General features: G+C 36.6%; 1 protein-coding gene across 9 annotated transcripts in view; it reads right to left on the bottom strand.

Moving 5' to 3' along the window:
• Positions 1-5562: 5562 nt before the first annotated feature.
• Positions 5563-27984, bottom strand: part of LOC106091731 (sulfotransferase 1 family member D1) — a 236511-nt gene continuing 214089 nt past the window's right edge. For 5 of the 9 annotated variants that reach the window (XM_059370432.1, XM_059370428.1, XM_059370429.1 and 2 more), the window contains 3 exons: positions 21352-21686; positions 21165-21297; positions 5563-6151 (listed from right to left, as the gene is read on the bottom strand). In XM_059370432.1, the coding sequence (XP_059226415.1) occupies positions 5612-6151; positions 21165-21297; positions 21352-21680 (1002 nt within the window). In that variant the 5' untranslated portion in view covers positions 21681-21686 and the 3' untranslated portion in view covers positions 5563-5611. Of the gene's footprint in view, positions 6152-21164; positions 21298-21351; positions 21687-27984 lie in introns of those variants that run through there. The other 4 variants (XM_059370431.1, XM_059370426.1, XM_059370423.1 and 1 more) reach the window with 4 other exon arrangements.

The raw sequence follows: 27984 nt of genomic DNA, 5'->3' as shown, positions 1-27984 counted from the left end.
CTTTGTTTGCTTAAAAAGAGAAGAGGAAAAGAACTCGACAAATGCGATCGATGGTGAAGGGTAGATAAGATTCGGCCCGGCCGAATTTTTTATTTTTTTTTTTAGTTTATAATTTATTTATTTACACCCGCACAACAAGAATATAAAATTCTTATAATTAAAGTGCGGGTACTATCTCCAACAATTGTACATAGGAAACACTTAAAACTAAGAATCTATAGCTATACAATACATCACAGATTTTGAATGAATAACATACTAACGGAAAAAAACTAACATTTGTGGCTTTGTAGATTTGAATTTAAAAGAAAAAAAAAACAAAAGTGAATTTATCAATTAAAGAGGAATTAATAGACTTAGTTGATCCGAAAAAGAAAGAAATTAAGGTAAGTATAAAAAAATAAAAATAAAAATATAAATGAGTCTTAACATTCATCAACTTAATGCAGCAAAATGTTTCCAAAGTCTGGTTTTAAATGTTGCCGAGTTACTGAGTAATTGCAGATCGTTAGGAAGTAAACTCCAGAGACGTACAGCGAATATAAATATATGCCATTCAGAAACAAGCCTCCGATACATTTTGGAAATGATTTTTTTACCTCTTGTAGATATGGCGAAATCAATAAATCCATACTGATATTGTGGTTCCTGCGTGTAGATCAGTTTATGCAGGAAAGTAAGCGCTTTTACTTGTTTTTGTCAAATCACTTCACTTTTTTCGGTATGTGGTAGAAGCTAGACATATATTTCATTTATTCGCACTTCTTTTCGCATTACATATGTGTGAAAGGGAACACAATATTATCTTGGCCAAATAATTAAAGCTATTAAAACCTTGATTGAAAACATTTTTATAAGTCAATACCATGTTTAATCGGTCAATTTTAGGTCTTTATTTTTTCTGTGTAATCGCTTGTAACGAGGGATGGTCAAGCAAGCTAACATGAATTGAATGAATTTGAATAAACTTTTTGTTTCCATTCCAGTTTGTTCGGGACAATTGATTGTTCTATGCCCATGCATCCAACTTGTGCACGTGCACTTGAAATAACTACAAACACTTGCTAGTTTTTCTGATTCCTTTGTTTGAAGTGAAGTGGAAACTCACCCCGTCTGGCCAACACAAAGGTCGGAGTTTTGTGTGGAGCTATTTGGACGACATTACTAAATCTGACGATCCAGGTAGTGTATCAGCCACCATCGAAATGTGGACGGATAATTATGTTAAGCGTGAAATTCTGTTATCAACAATGCCTTAAGATTGTTGATTTGATGTTAGGGATAAAATGAATAGCTTTATGATTTCAACAGGTTTTTCGTCGGTTATTGTCGGTCTTAAATGACATTTATTTCCATAACTGAAACTGAAAGCATTAAACAACTATGATTGAATATTTCAAAATATTAATTTTGAAATATTTTACATTATGCTAAGTCTCACATAAGGTGAGCATAAAGTTTGTGTTTCACAGTGGAATTTTATATATTTTACGATTACTTTTTGTAGATATTAATTTTGAAGCAAAAAAACTTTCCGATTTCATTCATTAGGTCATTCCAATTATTTATGATAACATTTTTATAAAGGCGTTATTTTATCAGTGATGTTTTTGTAGTTTTTCAAAAAAATCATAGTAAAAAACATGGGTATTTCACTGTGAAATACTAACTTAATAATAACGTAAGTCAATAGTAACAGAACTAACAAATTTCTACTTGAATTTTCGTCCCTTATTCACGACGAGCTCCGTGTCAAATGCCGCAAATACTATATTGTGAATTATAGAATTCCAAGAAAAAAAAACGAAACGGTTTTATTAGAAATAATTATTTATGTATATTAATGTATATTAATCATGGTGATCATTTCGGGGCTCTAAAAAAGTGTTCTTTACAATTTTTAATTTCATTGCTGATGTAATTCAAGGAATCTATAATTTTTTTACAGTAGCAGTGTACAGATGTAAGTTTTTGTGTATATATACATTTTGTTTTCTTCCTCTGTCTCTTTATTAGATAACGAATTTGCTGATCACATTCGGTATATTTATGCAGGGTTATTCAGAGTTAATTTTTCTATATTCATGAATGATTTATAATGTTCTGTTAGCTATTGAGCCAATAAATTGAAATCAAATTAAGTTAAATTGAAATATTACTAATTGTTCTTTGAAAAAGTTGATAAATTTCTGACTAGGTTAGGTTAGCTTAGGTTGAAAAGAGGGTGCAGATATTAATCCGCCCCATACCACTATGGACATACACCTTAGCCAGTAATCGGCTTGTTGTGGGATCTAAAAACTATAAAGTAACCTCAAAAAGATAACTTTGAATTAGGAATTCCGTGCTACTTAGAAAATCCTTAATTGTTTTAAATATCACTCCCCTAAGTTAGTTCACGTCTGATATTGTGTCTCCACCTAAGTGCCGGTATCAGGTGGACCCGAAAGCCGGGCAATGACAAAGGAAATGCTCCAACGTCCCATCATCTTACCCGCATGCCCTACACATGCTATCACTTGCCCCATCGATTTTGCATAAGTGAGCTCGTAGTCCTATGTGTCCCGTTATGATACCAATAGCTATACTGACCCCCTTCTTACTTCATTTCAGTAATAGCCTCATCTTCTCACGATCTCTCCTACCGACCGTTTCGCTGTTCCACAATGTTGCATGCGCATTCGTCGCCCACTCCCTTAACTCCGACCGCGTCGTCCCGAAAGGCTTCGGGTTAACCAAGTTTATTGACGGCAGTCCTCTGGCCTTCACCACCTAATCGTCTGCTCTTTCATTTCCCCTTACTCCGTTATGGCCCGGCACCCAAACGATGCGGATTTTCCCATCCTCAGAGAAGGCGTTAATCTCCTTCTTACACTGCAAGACTGTTCGTGACTTTACCGTCCTGGTTGTTATTGCCCTTATGGCAATTTTACGGTAAAGATGTTCACACTCGACGTCCTAGCGTTAGCACCACACTACCTCACGTATTCCGTGATCGCCGGATCTCTGCCTGCAGGGCCGTATTATGGTGAAGGAGTCTAAAACAGATCTCAGTCCCTGGGTTCTCCGTATAACATGATCTTCCAGACGGCAATACTAGGGTTCCGTCAGTCCAATACTCTGCCGATGGCAGCAGTGCCTTGCACTCAACTTCAAGGTTCAAGGTTTCCGATCGGAAACCTTTTCCCTTCCTTCCAGGTTTCCTATCGTCGCCTCGATTCTACCGCGATGGTATGACCTGCTCCCATCCTCAATCCATTCTCCCATCGCCTTAAGTCTCATAGCAGCAGCGGCTGTCTCACACTTAATTTGTATGTCAATGGGTCGGATATCTAGAATAGTCTTCAGTGCCATAGTGGGCGTGGTTCTCATCGCTCCGCCTATGCAAAGACAACATGTTTTCTGAACCTGTTGTATGGTCCTTATGTTGCACTTTTTTTCCATAGCAGTCCACCAAACTACGGAGGTGTAAGTAAGTATTGGTCTAATCACGCTCCTGTAGAGCCAGTGGACTGTCCTAGGATTCAGCCTACGTCCCGTCTACATAGTGCTCAACATCTATGAGCCTTCTCAGTACGCTCCTGAATGTAACACTTCCAATTCAGTTTCCTGTCCAAGATCACACCTAGTATCAGTCTTCTCTGGGTTAACATTGATACCTCTGGGTCTAGCCCATTCATATGCCATATGCAAGACCCTTCCGGCCCTTCTGCATAGCTGGTTCGGATCCTTACCCCTTAGAAGTATTATAACATCGTCTGTATAGCAGACGGTTTCAAATCCCTCCTTAGTCAGCATGGAAATATTCCATCAGGTCCGGGTGACTTAAATGGTTTGAAAATCCTCACCATAAATTCCGTAATTATAAACCTTCGAGTCATTATTCCAAGATTGCGGTGTCTGCGTGAGTCCCTTCGTATCCTGTGGAAAATGTGTTTAAATAAAGGCCTCAACATGTCCTCCGTGGTTTCTGCTCTCACTCCCATGTCGTCTACTAAAGTTTCAGTTTGGAGAGAGACTTTTTTATCTTGGCGGCGTCATTAACGCTATCGACCTATTCGCAGAAAAGCTTCCTGGAGGCACGTTTTGCCGCTCGGGTAATCTTGTTGTATTCCTTGAGCGGTGTGTAATACACATCTCAATAAACTTCCCCTTTTTACGACATGCTCTGTTAAAAAATTTGCGGACCTCTTTCCCAATATTGCAAATCTCCCCGATCATCCAGGGTTTTTTGGGCGGATTTCCTTTCCCGAAGAGGACAACTATCTTCAAAGGACACCACCAGTGCAGTCGTAATCCTGTTGACATTTTCGTTCATGTTTTCTATGCTTGAACAATCTAAATTATCTTGCCCAAGTCTTCTTCTGAGTAGGCTTCCGAATTTGGTCCAGTAGGTTTTCAACTTATTCCGGAGTCTTATCGGATTCGGCGCTGGCCGTGCTATTATAAACCTAATGTAGCGATGGTAAGAGAAAGAGTGTTCCATGAAGACCCTGCAATCATGAACCTCATCGATTAGATTTTCCGAAATTAAGTCCTTAAAAAATCATTAAAATTTTGTCTTTAGAAAAAATGTTCTTGAATTTTTTTTATACAAATTTTGTGTTTAAAAAAATATTTGATTAAAATGTTGTTTTTAGAAAAAAGTTTAAAGAAATTTTATCTTAAAAAATAATTTCTTGGGGGGGTCCAGCCGTGCTGATGTTTTGTCATTAGAGAATGCTACGATTTAACTTTGTTTTAAGGAAAATTTCATATAAATTTGCTTAGAAAAAACTTCATTAAAATTTTGTTTTACTTGGAATTCCATTGCAATTTTGTCCTTTAGAAAAATAATTTTTAGGCGGTCCTGGCCTGATCAAAATGTCGTCTTTGTAGAATTTTACAAATATAAAATGTTGTAATTTTAAAAAAATTTTACTCAAATTTTTGGTTTTGAGTAAAATTGATTTAATTTTTTTGTTTAGACAAAATCATTTTGAGGGGGGAGGGAAAGATGATCAAGTCTACACAATCATACTCGGTATGATATGGACATTTAAATTTGTTTGATTGAAAATGCAAAAAGTGTAACACTATGAGAGGGTTGGGGCGACATTTCCAAAATGTGGTCCCGCATAAGTGCAACATTAGTGTGACAATTTTTTTTTGAATCGAAATTAACACTAATAAAAAAATAAATAACACCTACTGGAATTAAAAAAATGTTATGAAGGAAAAAATGAGTAACATTATTTTGCAAAAAAAAGCTAAATGCAGATTTTTTTTGAATATTTTAGATTCTGAGGCGAATAACTTTTAATAGGAAGGGAAACTTTTAAACTCGTTAAATGTTAAATCGTTTTGCAAATAGTCCCACAATTTCTGAAATACCAACGATACATTGACTAAAATTTAAAAAAAATATGTTAATCAAGCCGATCGGCCTATAAATGAATGAATTGCAATCAATTCAAAATTTTACCCGATTGGGGTGACCAACTTTCAAGCCCAATGGATTATCCTCTGGATCTACTAGGGTCCCCAAATTTTGAATACTTTTTGCTAAGATTAAGATTGTGTTATTGGATTATATATTTTTAATTTCAATAATTAAATTTTTCTATTTTTTCTAATACTTAGAATAATTAATAAAGTCCTCTATGCTCAAATTCGAATCTTTCAAGTTATTTATAATCCAATCATCCAGTTCTTTGATTATATGTGGCGTCAATTCATCCTTGTGGCTATCTACAATGCCACGTCTCACAAATCGAAATTCATCCACATCACGGCCCGAAGCTGCTTTCATGCTCTCAAACTCTTTTATGTGATTGCAAGATGGATTGTCTCTCATGTTATCAAAAGATAAGTGGTCAACAATTTGAGCAAGTTGTTGTTCATTTATGCTTTTGCCAAGGAAACGGCAAATATCCCGAACGACACCATTCAGATTTTTCTTCATTCGTTCATAGCTGGTGAAAAATACTTGCGGCGTATTGCGTAAATTCCAAAAGTCTATTACATGAGGCCAAAATGGGTTGAAATTAACATGTCCATCCATATACGATCGAACGAAATCCAGTTTAGATCCCTCGTAACCAACCATTCCTCGCCAATGATGAAAGTAGGAAACTGCAGCGTCTTTGGGATTTCGAAACACGTAAATTATCTGAAAAAAAAAAACAGATGGTTAGCATTTACTACGAATGCCAGAGACCAATTTCTGGCGAGACCAAGAAAATATATAAACAAGCTGTGCCAAAGTTCGAGTACCGCCATCATGGGTTCTGCTAACAATTAACGATGTATTAAGTAAATGGGATCTTCAAAGGGTTCAAAAATGTCAAAACGGGGTGATCGATGTATACTCGTATGGTATTAAGTTTGAGGCTTCGACAGCATACATGTACTTCACTTATACGCATTTTCCATGAACTGCACTTTTAGATAGGGTCTTTGCGAATTTCAAGTGCATAGCTCTCTCCCTTTTCCTTTGAATGTGACGCAAAACGACGGACGTACAAAGCAGTTGAATCAGAAAACTCTCTATAAAAAAAATTCTATCTTTCTTTTGCAATAAGGTAAAAGCGGCTTTGCTCAATATATTCAACTAAAATTCAGACCAAAAAATGTTTTAGAAAAAATTGTTTATCCACAAAAACAAATTTTTTTTAAAAATTATGGGTAATGAATGGATGATAGGTTGAATTAAAAATGATGGCAACACATTGCTCATCTTACAAAAATGACCTTTTATATTTTTCCGCTGAGTTTTTTTTTGTAGAGATTTTGGCTTTTGGTGTTTATTTTTTTCTTACTGCGCTTAAAGAAAAAGCAATAAATAATAGACCCAAGGATTCATATTTCAAAGGCATGCTTCACCATAACATGAATGAGGCTTGTTCATCTTTGTGACAAGTAGACTGATGAGATGCCATGGCTGGTTACCGAAATCGCAATCTCTGTGGTCTGTCAACGGATTTTGCATAACTTTTTTATACCCTCCACCATAAGATGGGGGGTATACTAATTTCGTCATTCTGATTGTAACTACTCAAAATATTCGTCTGAGACCCGATAAAGTATACATATTCTTGATCGTCGTCACATTTTATGTCGATCTAGCCATGTTCGTCCGTCTGTCCGTCCGTCCGTCTGTCTGTCGAAAGCACGCTAACTTCCGAAGGAGTAAAGCTGGCCGCTTCAAATTTTGCACAAATACTTCTTTTTAGTGTAGGTCAGTTGGTATTGTAAATGGGCCATATCGGTCCATGTTTTGATATAGCTGCCATATAAACCGATCTTGGGTCTTGACTTCTTGAGCCTCTAGAGTGCGCAATTCTTATCCGATTGGGATGAAATTTTGCATGACGTGTTTTTTTATGATATCCAACAACTGTGCCAAGTATGGGCTAAATCGGTCCATAACCTGCTATAGCTGCCATATAAACCGATCTTGGGTCTTGACTTCTTCAGCCTCTAGAGGGCGCAATTCTTATCCGATTGGAGTGAAATTTTGCACGACGTGTTTTGTTTTGATATCCAACAACTGTGCCAAGTATGGGTTAAATCGGTCCATAACCTGATATAGCTGCCATATAAACCGATCTTGGGTCTTGAGTTCTTCAGCCTCTAGAGGACGCAATTCTTATCCGATTGGAGTGAAATTTTGCACGACGTGTTTTGTTATGATATCCAAAAACTGTGCCAAGTATGGTTCAAATCGGTCCATAACCTTATATGGCTGTCATATAGACCGATCTTGGGTCTTGACTTCTTGAGCCTCTAGAGGGCGCAATTCTTATCCAATTTGAATGAATTTTGGCACGTAGTATTTTGTTATGATATCCAACAACTGTGCCAAATATGGTTCAAATCGGTTCATAACCTGATATAGCTCTCATATAAACAGATCTGTGGACTTGACTTCTTGAGCTTCTAGAGGGCTGAATTTTTATCCGATTTGGCTGAAATTTCGCAAGACGTTTTTTATTATTACTTTCAACAACTATTTCAAATAAAGTACAAGTCGGTTCGTAACCTGATATAGCTGCCATATAAACCGATCTGGGATCTTGACTTCTTGAGCCTCTAGAGGTCGCAATTAATATCCGATTTGCCTGGCATTTTGTACGACGGATTCTCTCATGACCATTAACATACGTGTTTATTATGGTCTGAATCGGTCTATAGGCCGATACAGCTCCCATATAAATCGATCTCTCTATTTTACTTCAATTCTTATTCGAATTGGCTGACATTTTGCACAGGTCTCCAACATATTATTTAATTGTGGTCCAAACCGGACCATATCTTGATATCGCTCTGATAGCAGAGCAAATCTTTTCTTATATCCTTTTTTTTTTGCCTAAGAAGAGATGCCGGGAAAAGAACTCGACAAATGCGATCCATGGTGGAGGGTATATAAGATTCGGCCCGGCAGAACTTAGCACGCTTTTACTTGTTAACACTTGAAGAGGCAACGGGTCATTTTGACCTATATTTGAATTTTGTTCGAAATTCTCTTCAAAGTATTTTTTTTGTCCGGAAATTTATGTAGCATTTTATTAAATAGGTGTAAAATATATGATTGGCACGTTCTTTTATTAAAAAAAAAAAAAAATACGTACGCTCATTTTGACACCCTGTATAAAATAATACCACTGTTCGCCAAAATTTTTACAGAATACTTGTTAGGCCCAATTTGCAGAAGGATATGGGCAATTTGTGATGAAATGGAAGCCCATTTTAATTCAAATCAACTGTTTTCTTCGTTTTTATACCCACCACCGTAAGGTAGAGGGTATATTTATTTAGTCATTCCGTTTGCAACACATCGAAATATCAATTTCCGACCTTACAAAGTATATATATTTCGGATCGTCGTAAAAATCTAAATCGATTTAAAGATGTCCGTGTGTCTGTCCGTCTATCCGTCCGTCTGTTGTAATCACTCTACATGCTCCAAAAATTTAGATATTGAGCTGAAATTTCGCACAGATACTTCTTTTTGATGCATGCTGGTTAAGTTCTTGAACGGGCCAAATCGGACCATATTTGGATATAGCTGCTATATAGAGCGATTTTTCGATAAAGGGTCTAATGCTCATAAAAACTTTATTTTTCGTCCGATTTTGCTGAAATTTGAAACAGTGAGTAGTTTAAGGCTTCCCGACAACTGATCCAAATCAGATCGGACTATATTTAGATATAGCTACCATATAGACCGATTTCCCGATAAAGGGTCTGAAACCCACAAAAGCTTTATTTATTGCCCAATTTCGCTGAAATTTAAAACAGTGGGTTATTTAAGCCTCCCGACATCTGACCTAAGTATGAGTTCAGGTCGGACTATATATAGATATAGTCGCCATATAGACCGATCTCCCGATAAAGGGTCTGAAGGGCATAAAAGCTATTTTTTTTTTCGATTTCGCAGAAATTTAAAACAGTGAGTTGTTTTAAGCCTACCAACATCTAACCACATATAGTTCAGATCGGACTATATTTAGATATAGCTGTCATATGGACCAATCTCCCGATAAAGGGTCTGAAGCCCATAAAAGCTATATTTGTCAACCGATTTCGCTGATATTTGAAATAGGGAGTAGTCTAAGGCCATCTAACATAGGACCCAAACATGGTTCAGATCGGGCTTTATTTAGATATAGCTGCCATATAGACCGATCTGCCGATAAAGGATCTAAAACGCATAAAGCTTTATTTATTGCCCAATTTCGCTGAAATTTAAAACTGAGTAGCTCTAGGCCTACCAACATCTGACCAAAATATGGTTTGGATCGGACTATATTTAGATATAGCTGCCATATAGACAAATCTCCCGATAAAGGATCTGAAGCCCATAAGAGCACTATTTTTTATCCAATTTCACTGTCGCCATCCGACCCAAATATGGTAAAAATAGGACTGTATTTAAATATAGCTGTCATATAGACCAATATGCCGGTTAAGGGTCTGAAGCTCATATTTATTACCCGATTTTATTGAAATTTGAAATACAAAATTCAACAGTGACTTATATTTTTAAGATCACTCAATGCCCGTGTCGTATTTGGGTGCATAAGTTATCTAATTTTCATCGGTTGTGGTGGGTATCCAAAGTTCGGTCCGGCCGAAATTAATGCCTTTTTACTTGTTTTTGTTCGTTCGTTTCCACGTCACTCAAAGAGCACCACACGATTGTGACATTTGTAAGACCGAGCTAAGAAAATATAAGGGCGAGCTTAGAAAGGCTCAGAACAAATCATGGGCAGAATACTGCAGCTCCGTGGAGAATACATCTGAGGCCTCTAGGCTAAGGAAGATTCTGTCCTCGAGACCTATTACGGTGGGGTATATTCAGAGGGAATGTATATACAATTTCTATTGAGGAAACACTAGAACTACTCGTTAAAACACATTTCCCGGGAAATTCTACAACGGACAACGTGGCGCCAGAAGAGGTTGTCACAGGTATGCATTCGTCGGAAAACATGCTGATAGACTGAAGGTTGTCAGCAACCATTTTTGCAAAAGCTGTGAGGACGTCGAAGAAGAAGAGACAAAAGAACACCTTCTGTATGTGTGTCCCACACTAGCAGTTAGAAGGAATTCCACTTTAGGTTCTCATTTCTTTGGGAACCTGTCTGATTTAGCGGATGTGAACATTCGCAAGTTATTGGGTTAGGGTAATGCTGGCTATAGCAATTTCACAGTCAGTAAAACACTAAAATAAAATCAACATACACATTAAGTCTAAAGCAACATATATATTCCTCAACAATGAAAGTACAAACAAGTAAAAGCGTGCTAAGTTCGGCCGGGCCGAATCTTATAAACCCTCCACCATGGATCGCATTTGTCGAGTTCTTTTCACGGCATCTCTTCTTAGGCAAAAAAGGATAAAAGAAAAGATTTGCTCTGCTATTAGATCGATATCAAGATATCAATTCAATCATGTATCAATATATCAAATATCAAGATACAATTAAATTATATGTTGGAGACCTGTGTAAAATATCAGCCAATTCGAAAAAGAATTGCGCCCTTTGGGGGCTCAAGAAGTAAAATAGAGAGATCTATTTATATGGGAGCTGTATCAGGCTATAGACCGATTCAGACCATAATAAACACGTATGTTGATGGTCATGAGAGGATTCGTCGTACAAAATTTCAGGCAAATCGGATAATAATTGCGACCTCTAGAGGCTCGAAGAAGTCAAGATCCCAGATAGGTTTATATGGCAGCTATATCAGGTTATGAACCCATTTGAACCTTATTGGACACAATTGTTAATGGTCATAATAAAATACGCCATGCAAAATTTCAGCCAAATCAGATAGGAATTGCGCCCTATAAAAGCTCAAGAAGACAAGTCCTCAGATCGGTTTATCAGACAACTATATCAGGTTATGGACGGACTTGAATCGTACTTGGCTTGTTAGATATCACAGCGAAACACGTCGTGCAACAATTCATTCCAATCGGATAAGAATTGCGCCCTCTAGTGGGACAAGAAGTCAAGTCCCCAAATTGGTTTATATAACAGCTATATCATGTTATGGATCCATTTTAACCATACTTGACACAGTTATTGGATATCATAACAAAACACGTCGTGCAAGATTCAGCCAAATCGGATAAGAATTGCACTCTAGAGACCCAAGAAGTCAAGACCCAAGATCGGTTTATATGGCAGCTATATCAAAACATGGACCGATATGGCCCATTTACAATCCCAACCGACCTACACTAATAAGAAGTATTTGTGCAAGCTACTAGCTTTACTACTTCGATAGTTAGCGTGCTTTCGACGGACAGACGAACGGACGGACAGACGGACGGACAAGGCTAGATCGACATAAATTGTCACGACGATCAAATATATATATACTTTATGGGGTTTCAGACGAATATTTCGAGTAGTTACAAACAGAATGACGAAATTAGTATATCCCCATCCTATGTTGGAGGGTATAAAAATATGAATACAGTCTTCTCTGGCAACTTCTACAACAAACTACAGACGAAGGATAGAATTCTTTATCGCATGAATACGAGCGGTGAAGGATATACTACTATACATATTATTATACAGGGTGGCTGATGAATATTGCTACAATGATGAATATTGCTACATTTTTTTTTCGGTGTATGGAATACATTTTTCTTTTATTCATGTTAAATTAAATTATTAAATTAATTATTAAATTATTATTAATTAAATTAATTAATTAATTAATTAAATTAATTATTAAATTATTATTATTAAATAGAAAAAAAGTTATTACATTTTTTTTTGGTAGCGGCTTTCATCAGCCACCCTGTATACATCACACAAAAAGCGAAACGGATTGTTTAATTCGTAATTAGATTTCACTAAAGGCAGTCCAAGAGTTGTGTAATGCCGAGTATTTCAGAGAGGAACATTAAAATCTAGTTCGCCAGTTAAGAATTGGGAGTCGATCAGACCACGCAATAATTTCACAATAAATACGGCCCTAAGCATCAAGCGCCTCTTTTCGAGCGGTGGTAAATCCATAAGTCTCAGGGGGTTCTCGTATGGAGGAACAAATTCAGCCGAATTCCATGGTAAGGCCCTAAGCGCAAAAGAAGAAATTGTACCTAGACTGAATAGCATATGCAGAATGGGTTCCAAACCACTCAATCGTATTCCAATGTAGGTCGGATCAAACTTGTAAACAAACGCTTGAACACATAAGAATCATCGGAGTCCTTGGATCACCGTTTTATAAAAACCAACAACGACTTTGTCTTATTGATGCACGGGTGACTATGCAAATTAAAATGTAATCTACCATCCAAAATAACACCAAGACAGTAAAAGAATCTACGTTATCCAATTTATAAGAACCTATATAATAATCATCTAGAACCTATATAATAACCATCTGAAAAGAGATAATTTTTTTCTTCCATTTGGAACACCAAAATAAGCAGCTATATCCTTAGAAAAATATTATTAAAGTAAACTCCCTGTGTACGGTCTGGTAAATAATAAGCTATTTAATTCAAAAACTCATCATGTAAAGTTAATACAGTAATAAATCATGCACGACAGTATCGAAAGCCTTACTAAAATCAGTGTAAATTACATCTATTTGAAATCTGTTTACAAAACTATAATATGCATGACACGCCAGTTCTAATAGGAAAATCGACCTTCCCCTAACGAAGCCGTGTTGGTAGGGTGAAATAATTGGTGTGACAAAATGGGATATCCAACGAGAAACCAGCAGTTCAAACAGCTTTGGTATTGCACTTAATTTCGCAATACCCCTATAATTTTCAATTACACATTTGTTATCATTTGTATGTAAAGGAATTATAAAACATTACCTAAGGAAAGAAGATAGTGAATTATTAAATATGGCCGTAAGTATATTCAGCACCTCATCTTCAGTAAGAATAATCCATTGGAAATAATTCAACCTATTAATGTAATAGGCATATTTAAAACTGGAAGATAATTTGGTATCGTATAACTGCTTTGGAAAAAGTCTGCAAACATATCGCATATCTCCGAATCGTCAGACGATTTCCTACAATCAAGCTTCATGCAACTGGGGAGTTCTCGAAACTTCCTCTTAGAATTCACCAACTTATATAAGTTACTGCGATTACTGTAAAGACAATTTCTCATCCTTATATGATAATCAGAACAACATCTCATATTCTCAGTGTTGTACTGAGCCCGCTGTCTCTCGAATAATTGGTATAATTCAATGAAGTATTACATTAATTAAATTTCTACTATTACCATTATGCAAGCGTCTCAGATACGGGGTAGACCATGCAGGGAACCTTTCAGAATAAGTCCTGAGAGTGCGAACAGATATTTTGAAAGCATCATCCAGTATATTATAAATGTTGCAATCAGAAACCCAACTAATGACGAATAAAATCGAACGCAGCAGATCAAAGTCGACACTGCCAAAATTAAATCTTAATCCCGTATGCCGCAAATGAACTTCAACAAACAAAGTCCGATGATATCCATCCTGAGGTTCCGCAAATGGCAAACATTTACATAAAGAAACGTCCACGATCGAGGTAAACACCAATTTCAAAATCCCATCCCTTACATTACGAAAGTTATTCATCTGAAACAAGCACTGGTCAAAAATGTTTTCCCAGAATGTGTCCATGCCAATTGAAGAAACTGTTGATGAAACAAGCACTAGCCACCGAAACAAACAAGATCGGAATCTGCATGCAGATTCGATGCCTCCTTTTTCAATTCTGAAAGTCGAAGGTGTAATATAAGGGCAGGTTAAAATGAGAATCTGGCCCAAATATTTCGTCTTGACGCATTAAAACTTAATATCATCATAATCAGTTCAGAAGCCATGGAGGTGTGCACACCTCCACCAAGTCTATCTACTCTATCACATCTAAAAACTTGGAATTTATCAGAAAAAGTTCACTATGCCAGGTTTAAGCCAGTTTCCCGTGCAAAAAATTTTTAATTTCATACTCGTACTCTACTTCCAAATACCAATCATTTGAGTCCCATATTGTCCCGATCGGTCCACATTTGATTTTGGGTGGCGCTCTAGTGGTAATCCCATAATTATCCAAGGGCACCAAAAAGGGTTACAAAAACCATCCTTGAGCACAATATTCCTATTAGAGCCCTTTGCTAGAGGTATGCTCATTATCCTACCCATCAACTCAATTCAGGAGGAATCGTCATGTCCACCAGAGAGTTATGCATCTGACACATGTTATGTGTTACAAAGACAAACGTCTAGATGTTGGAATTATTTCCAGAACTATCCTGTTCTACCGTGGAAGGTTAAATGCATTCTAGGTAGCTATTGATAGCTTTTTTACCGCTACATCTAGTGAAAGCTATTTAAACCTGTCACCTTGATGGTTTTGTCTGGAGCTAATAGGAATTTTGAACATTTTTAAATCTGCGTTTTTTTTTTTTGCTTGACACTAAAATCTTAATACACTTCTTTCTTCCTGCGCTGTTTGGTCGTAGCGAATTTTCCGAAAATGTTAAATGTCACTGCGAATTGAATTTTTTTTCGCCTTGTTTACAAATTTGGCATATCAAGTTCCCAAACAAGATGTTTTGTTATAGCAATTCGCCGGTGCGGTCACCTTTTAAACACTCATTGACCAAGATTAAATAATTTGTGTCATTCTAGTATGTCCCTACTTAAATATAGTTATTATTCACAGGTTTTGATCACATTTTAGTTAATATTTTAATGGCCTGCTGGAGGAAAATTCTCCGAGGCTATGCTACTTGCAAGAATAGCAAAACATTACTTTTGCTATTACATACAACTTGGTGCATTATAAAAGGTGAAGGTCCCTCCATTTGAAAGCATTAAAATTCAAATCAATGCCAATTTGACAACAAGAATGCAAAATGATGTTTGGCCCAATAATAATTCTTATATATAAAAATCAATTTGTGTTTGTTTGTGTGTTCCTTATAGACTCAGAAACGGCTGAACCCATATTCTTGAAATTTTTACAGATGGTGCATAATGATCCCGTGGTGATTTTTAGATTTTCAGAAACGCCAGATCTCGGAGATGGGTGGTGCGATTTAAGCGAATTTTTGTGTGCTCTTTTATAGTAACCAAGAAACAAAAATTGGTATTCAAATTTCGGATGGTGTACCTAAGGAAGGCGCCCCACCCCAAAACCTACGATATATATATATATATATATATATATATATATATATATATATATATATATATATATATATATATATATATATATATATATATATATATATATATATATATATATATATATATATATATATATATGCACCAATCACGACAATATGGGACTCAAGTGAAAGGTATTTAAAGTAAAAACACGTATCAGATATCCAATGGTCGGACCAAGTGTTTGGGGAACCACCTCAACTCCCAAAACTCCCCTACATCGGGTATACTTTCCGACAATGGCAATATGGGACTCAAATTAAAGGTATTTGCGAGCAATGACTGGTACTACGCTCGTTTTTCGCTACATTTTTTTGTGATTACTTTTTTTTTAGATAATAGATTTTGATGGAAAAAACTTGCTGGTCCCATTCAGCGGAACATTGCGGAAAGGTATTCGGGAGTAGACCATAAATCTGACATCAATATTCGGGACCAACTGTACTACCACCATAACAACCCCCAAGTAGGACGTATTAGCTCACCAAGACAATTTGTGTCTTCATGACAGTGGAGCTCGATATTCATAGTTTTAAGGGCCCATACCCCAAACCGGACATATTTGCTGGCTTATTCAATAAGGGGTTTAAGTGAATGGTACTTGAGAATAGAAAACGAATTTGATATCCAATTTTGAGGCCAATGGCAATATGGGGTTCAAATATAAGATTATAGAGTACGTTGCTGATATATCTTCAGGGCTTAGTGTTTGGGGAACCATGGGTGTGTAGAGAAATGGTTCGTAGACTAAGATTTCCGTGATTTTAACTACTCAAGGGTACGGGGAATGGGAGACACAGAGCCTGTATTCTTGCAAAATATATTATACGCCACAATCTGGCGATTTGTAATAAAGGGGATAAACTGACCTTTGTTACCAGGAACAGGTAGGAGGTAAAAGATATTTCCTTTGTATCGGAAAATATAAGCTCAAGAATATGCGACTTGGAATTTTTGGATGACTGCGGCTTCTCTGATCATCATTATATTAGTTTCAGCCTTGGTGAAAATACTGCAGAAGTGTTCCATCGGCTAAACAGAAGACAGGCGGATTATGATAAATTTCGGCATAATTTCTGCACGTCTATCCCTTCTAGACAAGAAAAGGAAGTGACAACCGCGGAGGTTATAGACATAATGGTCAAACGGATCACAAAGGCCCTGAATGACTCGCTTGTGACAGCACGTCCTAATGCCAAATCAAGGGGCAAATAGCGACCGCCATGGTGGACCCCAATACTGATTGGTTTGAGCTAAGAAAATATTAGGCCGAGCTGAGAAAGGCTCAGAGCAAAAATTGGATGGAATTCATTAGATCCATGGAGGATACATCTGAGGCCTCTAGGCTAAGGAAGATTCTGTCCTCGAGACCTATTACGGTGGGGTATATTCAGATGTCAGAGAATGTATGGACAGTGTCTAGTAAGGAAACACTAGAACAACTCGTTGATACACATTTCCCGGGAAATTCTCTAACGGGCAGCGTGGCGCCAGAAGAGGTTGTCACTGGTATGCATTCGTCGTAGATTATTGAGAAATTGTGTATGAGCCGAAATTCCTTTGGGCGATAAGAAGTTTCGACTCCTTTAAGGGCAAATAACCGTGGAGATCGCCTGTCTCGGCATCAGCACGCATATAGTTAGGGCAAGCCCACTGAGGGTTTTTCACTGTCAAATAATATGCAATGGTAGCATTTCTTGACATTGAATGTGCTGGGTCAACAGAGGAACACCTCAAGAAGGTGTGCTGTATACTCTTGTTTGGAATATAGCCATTAACAATAATTTATTGTATCTGGAAGAAAATGGTCGCGTATGCAGATGACGTGGCAATTGGGTTAGGAGAAATTTTCCCAGCTGGAAAATTGGGGAATCATTGTTTTGTTAAAATTATTTTATAATTATTTATTACTCGATTTTTTGTTTTTTCATTTATCGCTTAATTTGTTTTCCAATAATCCAATGTTTTAAAATCTTTGTTTTTTCTCCCCTCTCCCATTTTTCTTATTTTTTCCCAATTTTCTATTTTTTCATATTATTCTCAATTTTTTGTTTTTTTCTATTGTGCTACAAATTTATAATTTTGTGTAATTTTATCAATTAATTCCAATTTTCCAAAAATAACCTTTTTTTACACCCTTCACCATAGGCTGGGGGTATACTAATTTCGTCATTCTGTTTGTAACTACTGGAAATATTCGACTGAGACCCCATAAAGTATATATATTCTTGATCATCGTTACATTTTATGTCGATCTAGCCACGTCCGTCCGTCCGTCTATCTTTAGAAAGCACGCTAGCTATCAAAAGAATAAAGCTAGCCGCTTGAAATTTTGCACAAATACTTCTATTAGTGTAGGTCGGTTGGTATTGTAAATGGGCCATATCGGTCCATGTTTTGATATAGCTGCCATATAAACCGATCTTGGGTCTTGACTTCTTGGGTCTCTAGAGTGCGCAATTCTTATCCGATTGGAGTGAAATTTTGCACGACGTGTTTCGTTATGACTTCCAAAAACTGTGCTAAGTTATGTTCAAATCGGTCAATAACCTGACCTGTCAATAACCTGCTGCCATATAAACCGATCTTAAAACTTGGCTTCTTGAGCCTCTAGAGGTCGCAATAATTATTCGATTTTCCTGGAATTTTATACGACGGACAAATAGCTCAAATAAATATGTATTTCCAGATTTTCACTTTTAAGACCTTTGTTAACGCATTTATCAAGCGATCTTCTCAAAAGTTTGCACAACGATTTATTCTATGGCTCCTACAAATGTACGGATTTTGGTCGAAATTGTACTTATTAAATTTAAGCAAATTTTCAATTGGATGACTTCGCTTGAATATCCAATGTGGTGTCAAAAGGTCGGCTTCGCCTGACTTGAGCCCGTCATTACTTGTTTTTTTTTTTCAATTTTGACCCCTCTAATCAAAAATTTATTAATAAATAGTACTTGTGTTTATAATTTTTTGAAAGAGCAGACAATTTGGTAGTGAAGGTCAGAACACTGCCATCAATAAAATTGGTTAACCCAAAGCCCTTGGGGTCGACGCAGTCCGAGTTAAGAGCGTGGGCTACGAACACACGTAACAACGAAATAACGAAACGACTGGTAGGACGTCGAAAATTCTATGGGGAGATACGGATCGTAAGGAGACAATAAGGACATAAGCCACTATGAACATACACCTAATTATTTTCCATACCAATCCCCTAAGTTGATTCAGGTCCGGTATAGTGTCACCACTTAAGTACCGGTCTCTGTTAACCGCGAAATCCGGGCGATGACATAGGAAGAACAGCCGGATAAAAGCAAACAAAGCTTGTGTGAGACAAACACTCGAAATCGACCATAGATAAGCTAAATAACCATATGGCATTTGCAAAGTAAACATATGGCATTAGTAATGATAACATCAAATTCTAATACAATACAAAATGGTTTTTCAAATACACATTTTTGCGCTTTAAAAGAATTGTTTTTGAAGCCACTGATAGACACGTTGTAACTGTCGATACAATGACACGGAATGAAATCCTAGTAACTACAACACGGGCAAGATATCGATGGTTTTAAGAATTATGTGCACCAGTTAAAACAAAAAAAAAAAACAAATAAAAGCGTGCTAAGTTCGGCCGGGCCGAATCTTATATACCTTCCACCATGGATCGCATTTTTCGAGTTCTTTTCCCGGCATCCCTTTTTAGGCAAAAAAGGATATATGAAAATATTTGCTCTGCTATTAGAGCGATATCAAGATATGGTCCGGTTTGGACCACAATTAAATTATATGTTGGAGACCTGTGTAAAATGTCAGCCAATTCAAAAAAGAATTGCGCCCTTTGGGGGCTCAAGAAGTAAAATAGAGAGATCGATTTATATGGGAGCTGTATCGGACTATAGACCGATTCAGATCATAATAAACACGTATGTTGATGGTCATGAGAGGATCCGTCGTACAAAATTTTAGGCAAATCGGATAATAATTGCGACCTCTAGAGGCTCAAGAACTCAAGAAAAGTCAAGTCCCCAGATCTGTTTATATGACAGCTATATCAGGTTATTAACCGATTTAAACCATACTTGGAACAGTTGTTGGATATTAAAACAAAACACGTCGTGCAAAATTTAATCCCAATCGGATAAGAATTGCGCACTCTAGAAGCTCAGAAAGTCAAGACCCAAGATCGGTTTATATGGCAAAATTTCATTCCAATCGGATAAGAATTGCGCACTCTAGAAGCTCAGGAAGTCAAGACCCAAGATCGGTTTATATGGCAGCTATATCAGGTTATGGACCGATTTGAACCATACTTGACACAGTTGAGGCTCAAAAAGTCAAGACCCAAGATCGGTTTATATGGCAGCTATATCAGGTTATGGACCGATTTGAACCATACTTGGCACAGTTGTTGGATATCATAACAAAAGACGTCGTGCAAAATTTCATTCCAATCGGATAAGAATTGCGCCCTCTAGAGGCTCAAGAAGTCAAGACCTAAAATCGGTTTATATGGTAGCTATATCAAAACGTGGACCGATATGGCCCATTTACAATACCAACCGACCTACACCAATAGGAAGTATTTGTGCAAAATTTCAAGCTGCTAGCTTTACTCCTTCGGAAGTTAGCGTGCTTTCGACAGACAGACGGACGGACAGACGGACGGACATGGCTAGATCGACATAAAATGTCGCGACGATCAAGAATAATATACTTTATGGGATCTCAGACAAATATTTCGAGTAGTTACAAACAGAATGACGAAATTAGTATACCCCCCATCCTATGGTGGAGGGTATAAAAACAAAATTTTATATTGTAGAATGTTCATGGAAAAAATTCTACGGCATCGTATTTAATATACAGTATAATTCCCTTATAGTCCACAGATTACGTTATACGTAATTAGAGGCATACATCGCAAATTGGACTAAAAGCAGTCCATTTTTTGGACAATAAGTGAGTTCGCATACAAGAGTTGCTTATTGACAATAAACGTATTAAAGAGATTCTAAATACATTGTTTATTGAAAACTTATTTATAACCTCCGCAATATGATGGGGCGTTTACTTACTTCGCATACAGTAATAACACCTCGAAATTATTGTCTAAGATCCAAGAAAGAATTATAGTATTTTTAATAGCTATGGGATTTTAAGCCCATCTAGCGATGTCATCGACTTCTTGAGCACAGCGTCTTTCAACTTATACATTTTGAAAATATAGCAGTTGACTATATCTTATATTAATTGTGTGTATTATATGTTATGGGTGATCCATATGCATGGCTTTTAAGGGGTAAATTGATTTTATTAGACTCGAAAACTTAACATATTGGACTATATCTTACATTGTATTATATGCGATGTGAACAATAAGCGAAACATACTGATTATCCTTTCGATCGAATTAGTTTATTATAACAGAGAGTATGATAAAATGAGATAATTACCTTAGCCTTCTTCGTCCACACTTCTTTGGGAATCAGCATAGCTGGAAGATGAGATTTTAATAGACGAGGAGATTCTAAACAATTGGCAGCGTCTATGGTGTCGTGCGGCACATTACATACGACTCCATTAAACCTACAATTTGTGTCTTTTATATGGTTAGTTCCGAACATATTTTGTACAACTTACTCCAAAAATGGTGATCGGATTGTTAAATCGATATTTTTGGCACGATCGAAATCGAAATCATTCATAATAAGCCACGTCATTTCCTGAGCCCAGGTGGTTCCACATTTGGTACTGGTTATGATGTATACGTCATCGTCACGCACTTCGAAATTAAACACTCGATCCAGCACAGGTTTGAAAGTGTCCGCCAAAGAGCAGTAACGTTGCCTCCAATCACCCCATATTTGAACTGAAGGTTCTGCGACTGGATAAAATGCAGAATATCCCCCAGATATGGCGAGTTTTTGAACTTTATCAAACGGAATACTTACTGCTCGGTAGCTGCTCATATTCTTCTAAAAACACATTTGAAAACAAGTACAAAAAATTGTTAGATCTATATAAAATTTGAATATTCCAACATTTTCTAAAAGTTTATCAGGCAGAACAGTAAATACTACTATAGATTGGTTAAATTAGCGCCAGGACACGTATTTTCTTTTTGTTTATTTCATCTACAGAGTTATGCTCTTACATATTAAATTAATTAATAACAATATACTAGAAATATAAATTGCAACATTGCCAAAAAGCTGTAGAAATTTACATAGTTATGTATTATCATAATCGAGGACAAGTAAAAGCGTGCTAAGTTCGGCCGGGCCGAATCTTATATACCCTCCACCATGGATCGCATTTGTCGAGCTCTTGCCACTGTATCTCTTTTTTAGGCAAACAAACGATAAAAGAAAATAATAGCTATGTTATTGGAACAATATCAAGTTATGGTTCATTTCGGCCCATAATTGAACTGAATATTGGAGACCATAGTAGAAGTCATTGTGTAAAATTTCAGCCAAATCTAGTAAGAATTGCGCACTTTAGGGGATGAAGAAATAAAATAGGGAGATTGGTTTATAGGGGAGCTACATTAGGCTATAAACAGATTCATGCCATTTTCGACACCACGTACGTTAAAGGTCATGAGAGAAGCCGTTGTACAAAATTTCAGCTAAATCGGATAATAATTGCGTCCTCTAGAGGCTCAAGAAGTCAAGACCCCAGATCGGTTTATAAGGCACCTATATCAGGTTATGGACCTGTTTGAACTATTCTTAGCAGAGTTGTTGAAAGTCATAACAAAACACCTCATGCAATATTTCAGCCAAATCGGATAGGAATTGATCCCTGTAGAGGCTCAAGAAGTCAAGACCCCAGATCGGTTTATATGTCAGCTATAACTGGTTATGGACCGATTTGAACCATACTCAGCACAGTTTTTGGAAGTCATAAAAAACCTCATGCAAAATTTCAGCCAAATCGGATAAAAATTGTGCCCTCTAGCGGCTCAAGAAGTCAAGATCCCAGATCGGTTTATATGGCAGCTATATCAAAACGTGGACCGATATAGCCCATTTACAATCCCAAACGACCTTCACTAATAAGAAGTATTTTTGCAAAATTTCAAGCGGCTAGCTTTACTCCTTCGAAAGTTAGCGTGCTTTCGACAGACAGACGGACGGACATCCCTAGTTCAACTTAAAATGTCATGACGATCAAGAATATTTCGAGCAGTTACAAACAGAATGACGAAATTAGTATACCCCCATCCTATGGTGGAGGGTATGAAAATTCTAAGATCTTGAAAATGCGTCGTTGTATGCGATACTCGTAGTCTATTTGGTTTGCAATGGAGTTAAATAAAGGCGCTATTACACGGCATGTAGATGTCTTATGACCAGTATTGCCATTTGTAGAGTTTCCCACCAAAATTGGTAGGTTTTTATTCTCTTGGTAGGTTGATAGGCTCACCTCAATTTTTGGTAAGTTTTTCCAACATATAAAAACCCATGTTTGTGTGCTGATAAAATCGCCGAGGATAACTCAAAATGATTTCGCTTCATGTTGATTCTTTGTATTCGTGGAGTATAAAACCATGAATGAATGACTGTAACTGATACGACTGGCAAGGGATCTCCAAATTTCATAAATTCTTGATAAAAAAGCGGCTTTTGTATGTCTTTAATCGGAAAACAGGGATATAGGCCAGGTGCATACAGTTAAGGTCAGATCCGGTTCATACTCAGATGTTAAGGGGTCCACTGTAACGTGGAAAATGGTTAGTAAATTAACATTTCTGGGCTCAAATATTGATGAACTCAATATTTCTTATGGGGAGATCGGTATGAATCGGTTACAAAGTTTAAAGTTGGCTTATTACAATATAAGCCAACTTTGAACTTTAGGATGTGATTTCAACAAACAGACCGTCTATGAATATAACAATCTAGTATGTATACTTTGTAGGCTTGAAAAAATAATGGGCTTGATGGACTGCTAATGGCTTGTAGAACTTTTGATAGGTTTTAGTCGGGTTTGGAAGGATTTTTCTTGAATTTTGGTAGGAAATAATTTTCTTGAATGGCAACACTGCTTATGACATGTCATTTGTTGTATTCACATGTAGTTGAAAATGTTTGTCAAAATGGTCAATTTACATTCGATCCATCATTTTTAGTGTCACACCTGTATGTTAATTTCGTATGACATAACCTAAAAATTTGAGAAAAATCTGATTTTATTATGCGCAATAATTGTTAAAGTTGTGAGAAAGCTGGTGAAAACATAAGTTTGTGAAAACAGTTTAATTTGGCGTTGCTATCATTCGACTGACAACTAAAACAGCTGATTTCTTTAAGTTTCTGTCTAAAGGAATAGAGAACGTTCTAATCGAAAAAATTACATGTGCTATTTTGAAAAGTGATTTTCATATGTTTGTTTCGTTTGTATCACACGACATGTCATAAGACAACTACATGCCGTGTAATAGAGCCTTAAGCAGAGGCTTCGCGTTAAGGGTTCATTCATCTCTTAGTAGGTTCTTTGGAAAGGAATGTCAAACAAATGATGTTCTCTTAAAAATCGACATTGAATGGCAACTTTGAGCAGTCAATATTTGTGTCAATCAAATCTTTCATAAAATAAATATCTTAAAGTTTTCTTCTAAATTGTAGTTGTTGAATGCCAATAATTCGGCATCGTTCTATGTAGAATGGCAAACCATCCCATTTATAATGCATTCTTAAAGCAAATCTTGTAAAACTGTTTTGAACCTTCTCTATTTATTTCTTCGTTATAAAATGGATCCCAAATAATACATAAGTACTCAATATGAGGCCTAACCAAGCTCTCATCAAGGGTTTTCAGTGAGTTACTAGAGGACGCCTTTGAATTTCTTTTCAAAAATCTATATTGAGTATTAGATTTTGGGATAATATACTCAATATGATGTTTAAATGAAAATATGGGATCAACAAATATTCCAAGATCTCTTACTTGGTTTACCCGTAAAACTTCGTTACCAAAGTGGTCCGTATCTTATATATAAAAATCAAGATGTGTTTGTTTGTATGTTTGTGTGTTCCTCATAGACTCAGAAACGGCTGAACCGAAATTTCTTGAAATTTTAGAGCTGTGCGTAATGACACCGTGGTGAAAATAAGGTACTACATTTTTTGATATCTGAAGTGGGGTCGGACCCTCCCCCTTACCCTAATTTTCAGAAACGCCAGATCTAGGAGATGGGTGGTGCGATTTAGGCGAAATTTTGTGTGCTCTCATACAGTACCCTAAAAATAAAAATTTGGTATCCAAATTTCGGATGGGGTACTAACGGGGGCTACACCACCCTAAAACCAACCAAACATATATTTAGACCAATCACGACAATATGGGACTCAAATGAAAGGTATTTAGGATAAGAAAACGTATCTGAAATCCAATTGTCGGACCAAGTGCTAGGGGGACCACCCCAAGCCCCAAAATACCCCTAAATCGGACATATTTACCAACCATGGCAATATGGGACTCAAATGAAAGGTATTTGCGAGTAGAACATTAATCTGATACCCAAATGTGGGACCATGTTCCTGGGGGTCCACCCCTTTCCCAAAACACACCCCAAACAGGACTTATTTACTGACCATGGGAATATGGGGTTTAAATAAAAGGTATTTGAATGTAGAAATGGACCTATTTGCTCATCAAGACAATTTGGGTCTTAAAGAGAGTGGGACTAAATATTCATAGTTTTTAGGGTCAATACCCCAAACCGAACATATTTGCTGACTTTTGCAATAAGGAGTTTAAATGAGATTAGAAAACGAATATGATATCCAATTTTGAGGGCAATGGCAATATGGGGTTCAAATAAATGATATATAGATATATGAGAACAAAGCACGTTGCTGATATAATGGTAATGGTAATATGGGGTTTAAATAAATGGTATTTGAGGGAAGAGCACGATGCTGATATTTTTTCAGGGCCAAGTATCTGAGGGACACCCTCTCCCCCGAAAACACCACTAAATCAGACATCATGAGAATACCGGGCTGAAATGAAGTATTTTAAGAATAGAGTACACCTTACATCCAAACTTAAATTCGTAGACCAATAAAGATCATGTGGGATTCAGATAAAGGCACTTATATTGTTAAACTGTTAGTTAAGTTTGTATGGTATTTCATTAAAAGATCTTTAATTGGCGAAAATAAATATGCCAAGGAAACTTTTGTTCCATATAAAGTAAAAGAAGGCTCAGCGGAGCCCGGGCCCGCTCCGCTAGTAATTGCATAATATTGGTAAATGCTTACGAGTGTAAGTCAAAACTTTGCATTTAGATAGATTCAGGACTAGCCGATTAACTTATCACCTATTCATCAAGCAGTTGATATCGTTTTGAAAATCTATGTAATCAGAATATGTAGAAATCTCGTAATTAACCTTAAAATCACCAGCGTAGTGCAAACACTGAGAGCGTGAAATAGAACGATAAATGTCATTTATGAATAATAAGAATAATAACAGACCCAGATGGCTACAATGAGAATAGCCAGATACAACATCGATGGGATCTGACATACATTCGCCAACTTTAACAGAAATAACTCTTTGAGAAATGTATGATGATAACACATTATGCGGCAATTTATCAAAAGTCATGCTAAAATCTGTGTAGAGTGCGTCTACTTGTTTTCCTTTCTCCAAGGAATTAGAACAAAACTGAGTGAAAACGGTCAAATTCGAACAAGATGTCCTACCGTGATAAACCCCGTGTTGACTGGAGGAAATATAGTTTCTGAATATCCAGGTAAGGCGTTTATTAATTAACTTGTCCAGAAGTTTTGCCATTGTAGATAACTTAAATATCGGGCGGTAAATACCAACTATATCTATATAGCCGGAAATAAAAGCCATTTTTCAATCATCCAGGAGATTACCTTGAGAGAGTGACTTATTAAATATTATTATAAGAGCAACATGTTAAGAAGTTGCACAGTTACGAAAGAATAGAGGTGGCAATAGGTCCAAATCCGCACATTTATTAATATCTAACTTAAGAATTGTTCCGAGTCGTCTAGTTGGATATCCCTGATGTCGACAAAATCATTTACAAATGTTAGAAATTTAGAAGAAAATCTCAAGTTTACCGAGGTTTTGTAAACGGATAATTAAAATGAGGCAAACAAATTAGCGACACCCTTTGCGCCTATCGCCTCTCTATCTTGAAAACACAAAGAACGTGAAATACCATTAGATTTTTTTTGCTTTTGAAGAATACCACAAATTGCTAAGGATTACTTGTGATACTCATTATACGCGATTCCATTTGACTAATGTAAAGTTTATATACAAATTTAGTTAAACAGTCGTGCTGTGAATATGTGAATAAACCAGACCTTATATATTATCTTTGAGCTTTGTTTCTTAAGTTCTTTGAATGCTGCAATTGGCTATTAAACCAAGGCAATTTATATGGTTTCTTAAATCTCATAATTGGAACATGTAGGAGAAAACATTGATTAAGTGTCATTTTAAATTTAAAATACCTTGTGTTGATATCGTGATCCAGCAACAAATCAGACCAGTTTATAGAATCCAGGAAATGTATTATTGGTTCATAATTGGCATTATAGAAATATACTCGCCTTCGAAGAAGTTAGCATGTCCGCCTATGGCACTGAAAGCCTGGGTTCGAATCCTGGCGAGACCATCAGAAAAAATTTTCAGCGGTGGTTTTCCCCTCCTAATGCTGGTAAAATTTGTGAGGTACTATGCTATGTAAAACATCTCTCCAAAGAGGTTCGCACTGCGGCACGCCGTTCGGACTCGGCTATAAAAAGGAGGCTCCTTATCATTGAGCTTAAACTTGAATTGGACTGCGATCATTGATATGTGAGAAGTTTGCTCCTGTTCCTTAGCGGAATGTTCATGGGCAAAATTACACAAAATCTAACGACATTCAGTTTGCGATCTAATGGCTTGTAATAAAGCCAATAATCCAATGCGGGGCACAAACAGTGCTGCTGGTCTTTTTGGCAAAAAATCGTCAAAATGAAGAAAAAATTGTCAAAATCGCCATGTTTTAGAAGGTCGTTACAAAATCGTCACTCTCTTAAATTAGTCTAAACCAATTAAATTGTGCGATTTTTGCCCATTATAATGTTTATAATGAATATTAACGGTTGAGTTTTTTTGAATATTTTCAATAAAATAAGGATCAAATTTTAATTGTAAGAGCAAAACAAATGATATCAAAATATATAGAATTCAGGCTTTAATATGATTGGAGGGCTTATAACATTTAAATAT

This window comes from Stomoxys calcitrans, chromosome 5 (genome assembly GCF_963082655.1).
Source record: "Stomoxys calcitrans chromosome 5, idStoCalc2.1, whole genome shotgun sequence".
Lineage (NCBI taxonomy): Eukaryota > Metazoa > Arthropoda > Insecta > Diptera > Muscidae > Stomoxys > Stomoxys calcitrans.
This window is presented reverse-complemented; position numbering and strand designations above follow the sequence as displayed.